This window comes from Seriola dumerili, unplaced genomic scaffold (assembly GCF_002260705.1).
Source record: "Seriola dumerili isolate Sdu_G_001 unplaced genomic scaffold, Sdu_1.0 BDQW01000056.1, whole genome shotgun sequence".
Classification (NCBI taxonomy): domain Eukaryota; kingdom Metazoa; phylum Chordata; class Actinopteri; order Carangiformes; family Carangidae; genus Seriola; species Seriola dumerili.
Genome location: NW_019174311.1, coordinates 2,910,359 through 2,927,530, shown reverse-complemented (window position 1 = coordinate 2,927,530; position 17,172 = coordinate 2,910,359). Strand labels below are relative to the sequence as shown.

Here is a 17,172-nt window from a genome sequence, read left to right as displayed (position 1 = left end):
GCGAACAGTCAGTGCTGCTTCCTGAGGATGCAGCCTGCTGGCTGTCACATAGTCTAGAGCTGTGAGGTAGTTTAAGCCACCCATCATGCGCAGGAGCCCCCTGCCACACAGCGCCCGCACACAGCTGGAGGGATGAGGGGCATTGTGTTCAATCACAGCCTGGAAGTCTTCTAATGCCCCCTTGTGGTCGTCAGAGAGAAGTCTTGCATATCCACGAAGAACCTGCACTGTGTTTTGATAGCTCTGCTGACTTTGGGTGGCAGCTAGCTGGCTACAGATAGAGAGGGCCTCTTTGTGTTCCCCTCTGAGGAGAAGACAGTCAGCCAGTCGTACCCGCAGCTCTCTGCCTCCCCCGTCAGGCTCTAAAAGGCACAGGGTCCGTAACTGAGTGATCACAGGGTCCAACAGCTCAACTCCTTCTGTGGAACGCAGGTCTGGACGGAGGAGAACCCTCTCTCTGTAACCATACAGGCCCCTCTCTGCCTGCTGACGGAGATGGTTGCGAGCAGCCACCCCTGTACCATGATCTGTGAAGAGCTTTTGGAAATAAATTCTGGCAGTGGCAGGGTGGATCTCAAATGCCTCTCCCAGATCCCCACATGCCTCTGCAGTCCGTCCACCTGCTGAGAAGCAGGCAGCTGCTCGCCCGGTTAAGAGCCAAGCTCTCCTCTCAGGACTGTCTTGGAATGACTTGTCAGTACTACTCTCTGACATTTTCTGACAATGACCATGATGTAAGAGAGCAGAGTACACTTCTGCACTGTCCCCAAACCTGCCTGTCAAAAACATATGCACTGCTTGAAGTTCCTGTACTTTTCTATTACCGGGTGAGATAGCCAACAAAAACTCCATCATTAAAGCAGTAGCCTCTACACTAAGCTTATCATTCTCCTTTGTTGTCACTGCCCACTCACTGTCAAACATCAGAGAAGGATGCATGTGCATTATTTGGACAGTTAAGGCCTTCACTATTTTTGATAGGTGCTGAGCCTGTCTGGTCTTCACCAGCGTGACAATTTCAGATTTGTTTTTCTGGTAAGCTTTAAGGTAAAGCTTCAGGCCTTTAATAGTGTGGGGCTCTGCAAACAAGCAGGACAGAGCACGAGTTATCTCCAACACCATGCGAGAGAAACCTTCTGGAGGAGGGTTTCTCTTCCCTTCAAGCAGAGCAGTGCATCGAGCAAAAATCTCCTCGCAGCCATGCCCGCCACTCTGAAGAAGAGACTCCATTTTGAAAACGGTTGCTGTCAGATTGTTGGGGCAGAGTGTGGACAGAAACACAGCGGCCAGACCTTTATTAAAACCTTCAGCAGGCTGGTTCTCCCCATGACTGTCAAGCCAACCTTCTAGAGTAGAGATCACCCCAATCAGGCTGGACTTTTCCAATTTCCGCATGTGGGACACGGTGGAGGTGGCGTGAGTCCTGAAGGCAGACATGTAGAGGGAGGTAGCCCTCCCCAGCTCTCCGGCCTCAAGAAGCTTGTCTCCATCCTCACACAGCTCTGAAACTTTGACTCCAGGTTGAACCAGGGCACTCATGATCAGGCAGCTGGCTCTAGCGTCTGTTTTTCTCTCTTCACCTATTCACATGAAGAAAACACTGATGTCACCTGATGTTCAAAAACAATACATGAATTTCTCACAGCACACATTTTGACTTGTTACAATACGAAAAGCGCGGGTGTTACTAACAACAGTAACAATGGCTGATCTAGTCAAGTGTCTCAGTAAGCCATAACAGTATGAAGCAATACCAGGACGGTGAAACTCAAAAAGATAAAGGGAATTCAGCCATCACTGATTTTACTATTTACACCTATGCTTTTCCTACCATGAAAGTGGAAAAGTCACATGGGTGACGAAAAGCAAACATCCATCAGCTCCAGGATGCTGATATAGGAAAAATATAGCCTCGTGTGTGGGTTCAAAATTATTTTTAATGCTGATATTTGGTCATACTGGAACTGGTGTAAGTATTATACTGATGTAACACTCTATTTTGCAACTGTCTGAGAAACATTTTACTATGTTTGAAAGTCTTAACCTGCATAGCAACGTCATTACAAAATAATAAACACCAGGATCGTTAATTGTTACAGACATATATATCTGTGCACAAGTTTTAGGAGCATTTTAGATGTTTAGATTTTTATCACTCATGCAATACCATCTGGGTGGTGTAACAACAACAACAACAACAACAACAACAACAACAACCCCAAACTAACAGCCAGTCATACAGAACTATCTTCAAAGACAAGAAGAACAGGGAGTCTTGCAACAGATGGTCTGGAACCAACAGCCCTGATCACAACATCATCAGTCTGGGATTACATGAAGAGACAGAAGATACCGAGTCAGACTCAGAACTCAACTAAAGAAAACTAAAGGACTTCAAGTTACAGGATGCTTGAAACAACCTATGTACCAAGTACATAGAAAACCACAAGTGTACTGAGGATATTTGGTGCTGTTTTATTGGCAAAGGTTGGTCACACCAAATATTGATTTGATTTAGGTTTTATTTGTTTACTGCACGTGTATGAAGCTAACTCATAAATAAAAACTGTTCAGGGCATTGTTTTTGAAAGCATCATTGCTTTACTTTTAGCACCTAAAACAAGCAATTTAAAGTAGCAAACTTGGGAATATTGTGTCAAATTTAAGGACATTATTCTGAAGAAAAAATGTAGTGCACTGTTGTCACAAATAATGGGCATATGTCAGTGAAAAATAACTAGTACCGTCCAAGTTTGTAAAATAAATCGCTAATCTAATATTTAATATTTTTTTGCATTAAGTGAAAATGTGTTAGCCCCTGTTGTTGTGCGGCCCACGGTTCACCTACCTGCTCCTCTGGCTTTAGTTACCAACAGTTGAGCCAAAAAAAAGCTGAGCAAAACCCACCTAAATCCGTGACATTAAAAGTCTGCATAAGGAAACTAACTCACTGACACGGTGTCACTTCATTTTCTGTAAGTGAATTTCCCGAGAACAGAAAACCTGGGCCCCATTTTTGTAATTCAATAGCTGAGAGCTCAGAGTTGCCCGGACAACAGGGTCCGCTCATTCAACAAAAGCTGCAGCGGAGTTTTTTTCTATGTTACAGGTGGAAATACACAGAGGAATGGAGAGAGATACAACAAGATAAAAACAAACAAACCGTAACAAGCGTCACATATCGGTAAACCCCTTCCCGGCTCAGTCTCCTCTGTTGTCTGTACGGGACGGTCCCGGTGCGCGAGCAGTTGTTCTCTTGAGCACGGGTTCGGTTGCCAATGGCAACCACTAACGCTGGTGTTTATCGTTATTAGCTATTAGGCCTATTATCTGATGTTGTTTCAAACAGTGTTGTTCTAATATCACGTCAAATTTGGCTTTAAAATCTGTTTCTATCTCAGATGCTTGGTGCTTCTAGGAATACTGAAAGCGAGAAAAAGTTGTGAAAATGCTAGAATTGTTCATTTAAATACCCCACAAAACATTTTCCGATGTTGTAGGCTAAACAAAATTGTTGGTTAGACGCCACAAATATAGAAAAACATGTTGATTTTTTAATCGATATCTCCTATCAAACACTATCATGGAAAATCGTTTGAAATTGGAGACTGATTGAAAGTTCTACCCAAATGCTGCATTTGCGTACAATTGTAAAAATGAACACCACCATGGCCAATTGGCAGCATATCGCCACATTTTTGTACTATGCATAATAAATCATGCGTGTATGTATTTACACAGATGCTGTTATTGTATGTGTATAGGCTAAATATACTGCGAATATGATAAATATCTCTTTGTATGGGATCTATTCTTTTTCTATGCAGGGGAAATGGACAATGTAGGACAGCTGTTCTTTGTGCTGAAGAAGAATTTGCAATTCATGAGATTGGTCTAATCCTCCTCAAGAATAAAAGCTCCTCAAGCACCCTGCCTACATTTTCTTTGTATGGGTCCTGCGCTCAAAACTGCACACCAGCTGCAGCTGTTCAAACACTCAGCCAACACTCCCATCTTGTGGCCAAGAATTTTATTCATGACATACTGTATAATGATACTTTGACTCAGGCTCATACAGTTCCAGGTTACCATACATTTGTGCCATAGATGACTCCTGTGAGGATAAAACTCAAACCTGGCAGTTTAGTAACAAAATACGCAAGCATCCATAAGTAGTTTCAGAAAATTAAAAATAATTGTAAAATATATACACACGCATATGCCTCAAAGCCTAAAGCCAAAAACCACTGACCTAGATTCATATTAAAACATTCATTAATAAACTCCATTACTGGAAAGTCCAACTTCTTTACTGTCAGAAACTGAACTGACACAAAGATTCTCAAAGTGAGATACAACAACATCACAGGAGGAAACCATCAATTTGGATGGAATATATGTGGTGAGGAAAAACCCTGCCTACGGCACCTTGTCAGTATTTATTTGCAGGAAACTGAAAATCTGAACTCTTATGGGTGTTTTAGTTTTCTGCAGAACAAGAATCAGCAGCTGAGTTGTTATGTCAGACTTTCATGTCAAATGAGATGAAGGAGACGTTAATCTGTATATAATAATAATCTGTAGCAGTGCTGCTTAAACATCATAGATGTTTACTGAAATGTTCACACGCTTAAATACTCGAACTTAACAAGAGTCCTCGCTTTGACTAGTTAAAAAATATTAAAAAAGAGCACCATTTCTAGAGGTAAAAATAATGTCACTAGCACAATTCAAACAAGGATGTTTTCCTTCATCTTCAGGACCCTGGTAATCTTTCATATACAGTTACAGAGTTACATATATTTACATTCAAGCAGTGCACTCTAAAATCCCAGCCATCCACTCTTGGCCTTTAAGAGATGCCACACAAGAAGCTGAAGTTTAAGTGGTGTTTGACAGTATTAGTAGTTTTGACAGTATAGCTCATATATATATCTCATTCATTTTCTCTACCTATAGATTACTAGAGTCCTGCCTGATTATTCACAGGCACAATGCCTTTCTTCAAAATGCTACTGTTGTTGTCACATGCCTTTGAGGAAGCTATTTGATGATCCAACCAGTTCTGCAGTTGACTGCACTGCAACAAATACATTATTTTTATATACATACTACATTTTAAGTGTCAATCTGCATGTAAAATGAATCTCAATTCAATAAAGAGTTGTGTTTTATTCTACGAGGGAAAACATATTTAACACTTATCTGATGTTATCCGTTAAAAGAAGTGGGAAAAGAGGAAATACTCCAATTGCAGTTGGACCTCTCAGGATCTTCACAGTGCTCCATAATGCCATTTAACTCTTAGTTAGATTCTAATATACAGTACATTTAAATTACTCAATATGGAACTTTCATTACATTTCAGTTTTCTGTGCTTGTACCATGTAGTAGCTACAGTTAGTAATGTCCTTTCAAGGAACTTGAAGTTTCTAGTCTTATGCACTGGTGTCCAGGCTTGAGGCACTGATGTCTTGCATTGTCTAATAGCTGATATTTATGCCTCCCGGTGCAGCCTCAGGTGTTCTGCGTTGACGCACTGAAATCTCTGCAGGCTGTGAAACCTTGCTTCTGCTGAGGCCTCCACTGCAGCTTCTCCAGGCTCTCCTGCAGCAGCTGGGCACAGCCAGATAAATCCATGTAGTGCAAGGCCGAGAAGACATCGTCCAAACTCGCAGAGGAGCGCTGGCTCCACAGCCTCAGCATCTGGTACTGCCTCTCTATGGAGCCCAGTCCCAAACCAGCTTCCAGCTCCACCCGCTCCAGCTGCTGATCAGCCACTGAGAGCAGACGCAAGAACTCCTTCCATCTACGCAAGGGCACCTCCTTGATAATCGCATAGAGGACAATGGCCGGCCAATGCTCTGATTGCTCATCTTGTTTGGCAACTGGAAGGAGAGATTCACAGATGATCAGAGGACACTGACCATGCAAAAACAAAGACTCTGCTGGGAGATATGGTTAGCTGCAGGTGTGTTATCTGTCCAATGTGCTACTGTTTAATTTGGATACATTTTTTGTGCTTTGTAATGTCTCAAGTTTCCCCTTTTGTTATTCAATGCACAGCTCTGTCCTGCAGAATATTATGTTTTTTGGTTTGTTTCTCAAGATAAACTAAAGGTCAGTAAGCTCCAGAAACTGTGCAGAGGCATTTCAGCCAACCACGTTTTTTTCAGAAATGAAAGTATATATTTGTGAGCTGTTTTTTTTAAGATTGTGGAATACTACCAAATTGTGGATTTTTGGCTCTTCCATGGGGTTTGTTGACATTAAAGGTGCTATATGTGAGTTTTCTCTGCCGCTGAATGTGATTGCCTGCCAAGAGCTTCAGCCATCATTGCATTAACGACAAGAGGCTAGAATATGCCATCTGGGCAGCACCACTTCATCATCCTATCATGCTTAAATGAGCCCTTACTGGATGCTGCAGTGACTCACTATCACAAAACAGCTTTATGAGGCTAGCTGGTTACCATTCTAACTTCAGTAGAAGATAATAAGTGATAGAAATAGAAGCAAAACAAGAGTTAACATTGGTGTTTCTTTCCAATGCTGGAGACAGCTCTTGGCTAGTAAAGGATGTAATACCAGTTTCATGTTTCCTCTCGACTGGTAGGTAAACAGCTGTTATAAAGCACCTCTAAGGACAATAGGCCTATAGGAGATTCACAGCTTTATCCTCCAATGATTTTTTGGTGGGGATTTTTAAACAGGACAAGGAACACTGAATTATGCAGGGGAAAAACAGCTGCTGCTCTGCTACATGTGGAAAGATTCAAGATTCTTAACTGCCTTTTTGTACATGTGGTATTTGGAAAATGTTTCTCACTCTGCATAAAAAACATATTGTAAAACATCCACCATCCCCAACTTATGAAAGGAACTAAGAGCATAATCCTCACCACAACACAACAAAATGCACAAAACCAACAGCACAACAACCAGAAGGGGGTTTTCAGTTCAACCACAGACACAGCAACATGATCACTAATGACAAGAACGTTGTATTGAAGGTCATCCTAAAAGCTGTAATGAAGGATGTTTTTTAACTGAAGTTTGGCTCGCAACAAATGGTGTTTTACCAGGCAGTAACGAGTTCAAGCCATAATATCCTGAGCGAATCTGTTTTAACCCTTGTGTGGTGTTCGGGTCTGTGGGACCCGTTTTCATTTTTTATCAAAAGAAATATTATATGATTAAGTATTTTTTCAAACCCAGACTCATTGGCCTTGGCTCATTTTCTGTGAAGAATATTTATCAGAACACATTTTCAATGACCACAAATTGTACACCCCCCTACACATTTTATATTAACCATACAAGTATATGCTGTTTACTGTATATTGCTTGTAATTGGGATGAAGTAAACATCTGTTAAGTATTTCAACAGAAAATTGTTTGATTGTGTTGAATTAAACCCCAACAAATGCAGCGGGTCCACCAGACCCGCCAACACTGGCTGAGTAACAAAAATATGAACATCACACAAGGGTTAAATGTAGGAAACTAACCAAGTCTTATGGATTCTGAGAAAATAAGCAAATAAAAGGTAAAAAAAAAAAGCAGTGGAAAAATGTATGTGGCTTTATCAGCCTTTCACACTCCATCATCTATAAATAACATCTGAATGGGTGTGGATTTTGATTTCACAAGAGCTAAAAATGTATGAGGATAAATTATTCACAGTCAACAGTGACATGCACTCTCTATCTGATTTGTCATTTCCCCAAATGTCAAATTGCTGACTGACGTGAAAAGTGAGGGCGACCTGTTTCCCAGTTTCCACCTCCACCCTGTGGTCCACAGGGCTGATCAGAGATAAATAGTTGCTGAACAAGCAAAGATGAAAAGGCTGCTGTTCTGAGTGTGAAAACACCACAGCATTTGATAGTACACTACACTAGCAAATACATGAGGCTAAGTATAACCATGGCATTTTTCTACCATTTTTCTTCACAAAACATTTGGCAATCGTGATGTCACCTTTTAACCAGACGACCAGACTATCATACAAGCTCAAGTCTTTGTGTATGCATGCACCCCTACATGCAAATGTAATATATGCACATATAAGATAAAAAAATATATGTAAAAATTATATATGAAACCTATTAGAAATTGGAACGATTTCATATATTGACATATATGTCTGGCCCACATAAATATGTATGTTTGTGTATATATACATACTATACATATGTTGATATTATAAACAATAGGGTCCAAAAGCCTGAGACATATTTAACATTAGTAAGAAATTTATAAGAAAAACATATATAAACATATAGATTTTTATATTCATGCTGTTTTAATAAAGTTGTATACATAAATTAAATGAAAATCATTAACGTATATGGTCACAACATGCAACACATTTTTTAATATATGTACATGTGCAAATTTTACTATTGGTAATTCATATATGTTATAAATGTATATCTTCATATATTTCAGAGGATGTATATATGTGCTAGTAATATAAGTGACATCTATGGCAACATCGCTCTTGATATAGGGACATACATGTCATATATTACATTTCTGTATGGGCCCCCTCTACTGAAGCATCCTTAAACAAGGCACTAAATCCTGCACAGGTGATTTTAGAAAGTAGGCCTATTCTTAAAGGGGCTCTTGTGAAAGAATTTACCAACTGTCAATTCATACTCCAAACAAATAAGGGGCGGTATATTACCAGAAACTTGGGGTGTCCACCCCTGTCGTAAGAAACAAGGTACCAGGACTGGGCTCACTGGCCAATCACAACCAAGTTTCAACACTCACCTTCACGGTAAGATAATAACACTACGAGACAGGACAGGCCAGGGCTGGCTGGTTAGCATGCTAACTTCAGTATATATCTCTGCAACACAATAAATTGACGTATTTGACATAACATCAAAACTATTATGGCTTCACATTTTGTTGATAATAAAATTTTTTAATGTTTTAAACTTATATATTGCCCCTTTAAACAAAGATTGATGTGAAGTTTATTTAAACATGAGAGTAAAGAGTTTATAATATGTTTTCACAAACAGATTCTTCAGCTTCTCTCATTCAGTTGCCAAAACATCACAACTATTATTAGGAAGAATGAATGGCTTCAGGGGAGAACCTATAAAAGCTAAAAACACTGTTCCATAAAACACTATTTCATGTATAAATAAAAATAATTTCATGAGAAATGCAGTGGAATTTGTTCTTGTGCTCATGTTGTTTTTACGTTTTTCAAGTGACCCAGTGGGAGTCAAATGTGGCCTCATACATTTAAGTGAATTATTCCCAAAACAAATGTATCCACTCATTCTCACATTTCTCGATTTGTTAATGAACTTGTTGAACTCTATGAATGCATACCATGACTTTCACTATTTATTATTTCATTAAGAAAACATCTTTTTGGATCATAAAGTGATACATGCTTTCCTTTTCTATTATTATTCTATGACTAGATCAACATTATTGTTAGTAGTAGTATGAGATGTAGAAGCAGTTGTGGCAGTAGTATTAGCAGTAGAGATGACCTCTGATTGCCCATTATAAAGGGTGAAGGGGAAAACAAAATAGTGCAGCTATCAACCATCACATATATCTAGTGCAAGTTAGTTTGCAAATATGATTAAAAAAAAATAGATGCAATCCCCTATTTGAACTTGCCATACCTCATTTACTTCAAGTGCAATGCAAGCTTCAGCTGAACATCTTTAACTTTGTATCACAGCTCTGGTTTTGGTTGATATGCTGACGGTTTGAGATAGATATCACATCGAAAGTCCCCATTTATGATCCTCCCACCAGCTGCACCAGTGTTGCAAAGAAACATTGTCAAACTCATGTATTGAACAACAAGTTGAACCAGGGCAATGTATTGTGGTTGGGGATCAAATACTGAAACTTACCTTTGTGTAGAGTGTTAGGACTGATGTTGGCTGGATGTTGTGGTGTGGCTGGACTGTAATTGAGATGCATCATGGGAGTTTCCTCAGATATGTTAATTGTCTTGAAAGGACAAAGAAAAAGAGGAGGTAAATGTGTTCTTTAAAATGTTAGAAAGTAATGAGTGAAATTCTTCCCTCTGACTGTCCACCTACAGTACTGCTACAAGCTAGATCTCTATCAAAAGAACGTAAAGTGCATGAAAGTTAACACAAACCAGCGTGGTCGGGCTGCTGTCTTGATGACTGCGATGTTCTGTTTAAGAGAAAAGCAGATGTTATCAGTAAGCTTCCTGTTTGAACACATTCAGTCGAGAAAGTACAAAAAAAGAAACTTGGTCACATTTTTTTTTTTTTTTTTTTGATTTTTCTGGTTTGTTTAATACTGGAAAGATTATGTCTTGAACTCACATTTGATGCAAACAATTGTGAATCATACAAGTTTATCTATACCACTGTGCTGTGTGTCAAAAAAACGCATCTAGTATTTTTATGAAGTTAAAGTTAGTTAGTTAGTTAGTTAGTTAGTTAGTAAGCTAATCATATGTTTAATTTAAAATATCAATCTCTAAAGTAACTTTTAACTTAAGTTTTCATATGAATGTAATAGAGTAAAAAGTGCCTCTGAAATGAGGTGCAAGGTGCATACTATAAAAGTAAAGTAAGAGTACATCAAAATTCTACCTAAGCACAGTACTTGAGTAAATGTACTTATTTACACTGGTTACCTTTGAGTTTGGGGTCCTTGGCATGTGGCTTCACGCCTTTATTTGTGCTCCAGTAGGGACAGCTTTTTCGGTGTGTCCAGATGAAGAGCAGCACGAAACAAAAGAGCACCACAAATATCAGCATAACCACAAGAAACCGCCAGAGCGAATTCTTCAATGCTGCGGACACAAAGAAACACTTGACGTAAGTCCACAACTCATCAAGTCTGACATACAGGAATTTCTGTCAGAAAACATGCGATGATGAAAATATGAATGATAACCAGATAACCACTCAAAAAGGTGAAACAATCTGGCTCTGCAAATTTTACTGAAATAACCACAGCAAGAGTGAACCAATGAGTCCAGTGAGTTTTTCTGTCACTTCACTTGTTAAAGTAGAGTAAATAGTTGAAACTAACTCTCAGGTCCAAGTGTAATCACAACAGGATTCAATGTACTGTTTGAACGAGTGGTCACATGTGTAGTTGATTTAGTTGTAGATTTTGGAGGTGGAACTGTAGTTGGTGTACATTTCCTCTTGCATTCTGAGTTACTCAGACACTCCGTCCTGAAAAAAGGAGAGACTAATGTAGACAACAGTGGAATCGCACAACATATTCATTATTAAATGTTATGTACAACTTTTAAAGTCTTAAAACAATAGTCACCTGACCATATGAACACTGAAACAGTTTTTGTAATCATTCCTTGTGCATATTGGCCATTAAAAGATCCTCTTCTAATGTGATGGGGGACAAAATACACAGTCCTTGCCTTGTGTAAAAATACATTCCCAAGTTGATTGTTGTTGAAGCTAATTAGGTTTTAGCATTCTGAGTTTGTCTAGGTTGATACCTTCAAAAGTTACAGTCTTTTTAGTATAAAATTCCCTCACTGTGTTTGCCTGGACAGTGTCTGCCTATAGGATACTATAATAATACAGAGTGATGTTCGTACTGAAACAACAGCAACTCTGATTTGATTTGCCTAACTTGGATGGCTGAAGCCCCACATTAGCTTCAGATAAACTTCTGAGTACACAGAAAGACGACTCCATTGCTTACATTGAAATCCCATTAGAGAGGATTCAGCAGCCGGTATGAATAGAGGAAGTGGTTAAACCAAGCAAAAACTGGTTCATTGTTCATATGGATACAGTTTCAATATTTTATTAGTACTACTACACTAACAGTTCTAACAAAACTGCCTTTGTGTTGAGACGTTTACAATCCACAGCCAAACTGTTCAGCACAGTTGGTGCAGGGCCTCAGCAAAACCACAGAGATTTCCCTTCCTCAAGCAATGAGTCAAATGCATCCTGACCTTGAATCATATCATGCTTGTGTTGATCTTTTTAGATCAATGCTAAAAAACAGGTTTATTATGTGTATGAAAATGTCTTCAAATGTCTTGTTTGTGCACCCAACAGTCAAAAACCCAAAGAATTTTATACATGAAAGAAGAAAAATCTTAACATTTGGAGTGTCTTAAACTCCTTACACAAGTGATTATTGTAGATTAATTACTATTTTTTGTCAATTGACCAATAGATTATAATTTTTTAGGGTTAGTTTCAACTTCACAGAGGTTTCCTTCAGACTTAGTCAAGTAAACATCTCAGAGAAGGCGTTACACAAACACACTCATTGCTCTGGTTGTAATCTGCATAATTAAAGTCAAGCTCTTAATTGAAAAGAGCCTTCTCCACAGATAGAAAAAACAAAGAAATGAATGTCAACAACGCACTGTAACTGAAAAGTGCCACATTTAATACATTGAGGAAAAGACCCTCCCCCACTCTCCTCTCTGTCACAGCAAATAAAATAAAAACAACATTAGTTTTCATCTATCATATTGTAAGACCTCCCACCTTTGGCAGGGCTGGCACTTCTTTTTAAAGTCAGGACTATCAAGAGGCTCTGAAAAAAATATGAATATGAACATTGATGAGAACTCTATATGGCTCCCTTCTGAATCTGAATCAGAAAGAAAATCTCCACAGGGATCAGTTACAATTACTCAACACTCAGTTACGAAAGAGGAAGTAAATAAGTAAGAACTACTATAAAACTATGATAAAATAGTAAAATAATAATAAATCCAGAGTAAGTGAATAGCAGAAAAAAGTCAGAAGTAATGTATAAGGTAGATTCACAGCATGGGCAAAAGTGCAAAAAATTAAATCAACCATAATATGCAAAGGTAAACTGAATGAAAAGTGTAAGGTTAGTATAATTTATTTAACAGTACACTGACAGTAGTTTAACAGCAGGGTGCTGATGGAGATTGCTGATGCAAAATTGGGAGGAATTTTATTGAGTATTCATATTAAATTAAATAACCCAGTATATGAATTGATATGGCAGCTGTGAATACCAATCGAACACTTTCACTCCCTATGAGTCCACCTACCTTGACAATTTTGACATGGGCATTTCACGCAGAACCTTGACGATTGATCACGGTGTGCATTGTAGTATCCTGGTATACAATCACATTTCGTATTACTAGTGATGGAGCAGGGCTTTATCATTACCTCATTACCTGTGTAAAAATCAAAATACAGTGCTTCTGTCAGAGCATTTACACACAGTAAGGCTGTACAGGAAAGCTGGGAAAGTATGACTAAAGGGTTATTTTCATAAATTTTCATATTGCTTCAGTCTGTTCATGGCTTATCTTTTAATTCTAGCAACCCTGTTCAAGGACAGAATGAGGTCCCATTCAACTTGATATTAACCTGATATTAACATCACTTTTTTGTACATAATATCTGTATCTATCACTCAACCCAAGTAATGGAATTTGAACAGAATACTTACGATTACATACGTCACACCTGAAGCATTTCTCTATTTTGTTTTCCATATCTGTGAATGTGTTATTCTCACATTCTTTACATTTGTATTTTCCATCTTGGTTATCACAGTTACCAGTTTTATGATATCCTAGAAAACAGTGGAGACAAGGAGAAAGGGAAATAGTCAACATGCAATACTTTCACTATAATTGTATGACACAAGGCCAATTTATACAGTTCCTTCCTCTAACTTACCAGCTGGGCAAGATTTATAACATGAATTACTGGTTTGTTCTGTCACCTTAGTGTAACTGTGTCCACCGGAAAAGAAGGCAAGTATCAGTGGGTAAACCTGGAACACAAGACGAGGTTTGATGATCTGAGGTAGTGTGGAAAGGAAGACACTTACAACTGGCATGACACTTTGACACTACAGCTGCCATAAAGACAGACAGTAACTAATCAAGTCACTACTCAGGAATTTTTTGCTTCTTAATTTTCATATACTTTCATTATCAAGTATAATCAATCTTTTTTTTTTTTTTGAATTTCCAGATTCTAAATCGAATGAACACCTGTCTGTTTGCCAGATCTTATAAAACCTTCTAGCTGAGATGTATTGTACAATTTAGCTCTATGAGTTTTCTTTTCCTCCATATGAGGAGGATCAAGCAGGCAGTAAAAATAAGGCCACAGCCGCAGTTTACTTAGCAATGATCTTGAACTTCTCCAGGACCGCCCTGAATGTGACCATCAGAGGGATGAATACAGTACCACATATATTTGAAAGGGGGTCAAAATCCTCCATCCAATCATATAGCTGTGCCCGCCCAGATCAAACTTGCATCTTAAGCAATTCTTATTCACTCCTGAGAAAACCTTTGCCAATTTGCTGCTGCTCAGATGGAGCCTGTGGAGTGCTCCAACTGTAGAAGTCCAAGCCTGATGCATATTGATGAGGAATGGACCAGACCGACTGCTAACTGCCAAGACACCTCTAACATTTGTGAAGCCATCTCCGCTTCCCAGTATATTCCCTGTATAAAATAGAAACTTAACACTTTTCTAGTGGTTCAATTTCCAAAGAGAAGAAGAAGAGATGTAGGCTATGTCTGTGCTAGCTTTAAAAACCTTCTAGGTCACATCTTTTCTAACTCACACTTGTAACGCTGAGTCAACGAGGGAAGCAGGGGACAAGAGAATTACAAAAAAGGATTGTTCACAATCTAAATGAATCCTAAACTGGCCCCATATCATAAGAGCCCCACAGACAACAGGGGTATTTGTAAAAAGGTGTTTGCTCAGAGGCAGAGGGGCAGGGCTGTTTGCCCATGGAGGAGATTCTCCTGGATTTAAAACACCAGATTATGGATTATTTGGCAAAGCCGAGCCTCCATACTTCCTCTGCCTTTTTACCGTCTTTTATTCCAAATGTATGTAGATATCTTGTTCAGCTTTATACAGAGTTGAAATGCTTAGTTGATAAATTAGTCATTTTTAGTCATTTTTGCGATGTGCTGATATTCTACAGACCAAACAATAAATCAAGAAAATAATCAGTAGATTAAACAGAAATGTAAATAACTAGGTAGTTGCAGCTCTAGTAAATTTGTTAGGTTATTAAACACCACTCATCCACATATAACTTAATGTCTCCTGTGATCAGAACTTCAACCTTGATGTTTTGCAGCAACTGATAAGAAGCAACATGTTCAACATGTTCACCTAATACCACCACAGTGAGACTATACAGAACATACTGTATGTAGTGTACATCTCTCTGACAGCACTCAACTCAGTTTGTACATCTACCCCTGAAGTCACAGGGGAAGTCACTAATGTGATTCACGGCTGCCCAGGAAGGGAGAAGTTTTAATCGTCCTTATCTAGCAAATAATGAAACATTCTGTGTGTATTTGGTCTCTTTGGCGGTAACAGCAGCACTGTGACAACATTTCCTGTATCAATGACTGACGATGATCTAAAATTCACTTAGAGAAACGAACTTGAAATAGTGAAATAGAGCACGCAGATGGTTCAATCAAAACAACTGCACTGGATTACTTACCAAGACAAAGTCCATGTTGGAAGAGTAGACAGTGAGGAAGTCAAACAATCTGCAGTTATCACCAGGAGAGGATAGCACTAAATTCACCAACAGGATGAGGCATTCTGACGTTAGGTCTTCTGTAGATTTCCTCTGAAGCTGAGTCAAATAACTGTTTGTGTGTGTGTTTGTGGTTCAGAGTTGTCAGTTCTTTGGAGTCTTCAGAGAAATGGTGCCAGAAACAGGAACAACAGTGAGATCACTGCCCCGTCCCCCACCCTTCCCCAAAATCCTCCCACACTGTGACGTGAAGATCGATGGCAACGTCAGACTTCCCTCTGATTGTTTCCTATACTTTGACCAAACCTCTGTGATGATAATGACTGGTGACATACACGGAAACCACTCATGAGCCAGACACAGCAGTTTTATGTAGGTGGTGGCGGTGTGTGTGAAGGGAATGCAGGCACTCTTTGGATATCTTGGGCACATTAGTGGCTTCAGTGCATCTCCTCATAAGAAAGACTGAAACCAAAGCTACAAATGTAGATAAGACAGGTCCCAGAGTTAGGATCGATCAAATGCAGTAAACTCACTCCCTGATTAGTGGGATGAATATTGATTATAAAAATATATCAAATCAAACATGAAAGTCTACTGACAGCCTTTGAACACACACACATAGAAATTAGTGGACATGCTTCAAAAACTGCAGTGTGTGTGATAACTTATACGTAACCAATCGAGATAATCACTTATATCTAAATAATATGTGTAACAACAGGCTGAATGAATCATTTACTGAGTATGAATCACTTAGTCTCCAATGGATATCTAAACTCTGAACTAGAATTTGTGATTGGGGCTCATTTTTTTATCGGTTTTCCACAAAAAGTTGACTGAAATCAGTTTCAATCAACTTGATTTTCTTTTCTAGAGTAAAATCACATGATCTTGATACAAAAATCCTCTTTTGAAACTCAAATTGTGCTGAACGTTGGAATTATGTCAAGACCTGAGAAGTAGAAGTAGATTCTGACACTGCTGACATGGTATGGGATACTGACGAGATGTACCATACTAACGACAGGAAGCAAAATAAATAACTTTAACAAAGGTAAAACTTTCTTCAATAAGATGTAGTAAGAACCGATTTGGTTGGAGATCAAAAGGCATCAAAACATCAAAGCTAAAATTGGCCTGAATGTGGTTGAAAAGAAAATATTTTTTGATGTCCAAGCTACTCACAACTATGATTTCAACATTGTTTCAATGACAACATGTAAATCAATGATGTATAATCAAGTCATAATTACACATTCTAATACTCCCACTTTACAGTGAAATATGCTTATTGAAATACTGTTGAAACATCTGTGAAGGTTTATTTCAACCATGTGTGGACACAATGGTTATACATACTCTATGTAACCTAAGCTCTCTCTCTCTGTTTATGCATCTTTAAATATAATTTATACTCATTTGAACATGACACAGATGTATTCGCCTGTTTTTTAAGTATTTGAGTATTTTCTCCTTGACATCCTGGTATGAAGCCAGTCTGCTCAGGGTTGATTAAATCAAAGTTAAATAAGCCTACCTCTGCAGCCTCTCCACCAATATACAACTAAGAATTATAGCATCATTCACGAGCAGGTTGATTGGTCTATAGGAGTC

The 17,172-nt window shown here is 38.7% G+C and overlaps 1 protein-coding gene across 1 annotated transcript; it reads right to left on the bottom strand.

Moving 5' to 3' along the window:
* Positions 1-8: 8 nt before the first annotated feature.
* LOC111219198 lies at positions 9-15,745 on the bottom strand. Its single transcript, XM_022741810.1, has 11 exons — positions 15,517-15,745; positions 13,704-13,800; positions 13,471-13,596; positions 13,061-13,192; positions 12,519-12,567; positions 11,068-11,216; positions 10,667-10,825; positions 10,157-10,194; positions 9,903-10,002; positions 81-1,580; positions 9-34 (listed from the first exon to the last, which is right to left on the bottom strand). Exons 1-11 carry the CDS (start codon positions 15,529-15,531, stop codon positions 9-11), a joined length of 2,391 nt encoding a protein of 796 aa, XP_022597531.1. The 5' UTR covers positions 15,532-15,745.
* Positions 15,746-17,172: the final 1,427 nt, after the last annotated feature.

Coding starts and splice junctions, on each gene's coding strand:
- LOC111219198 (XM_022741810.1), bottom strand. Junction 12,568..13,060: donor CCCATGTCAAAATTGTCAAG/GTAGGTGGACTC, acceptor TATTTTTTTCAG/AGCCTCTTGATAGTCCTGAC. Junction 11,217..12,518: donor AAGTGCCAGCCCTGCCAAAG/GTGGGAGGTCTT, acceptor TCCTTTTTTCAG/GACGGAGTGTCTGAGTAACT.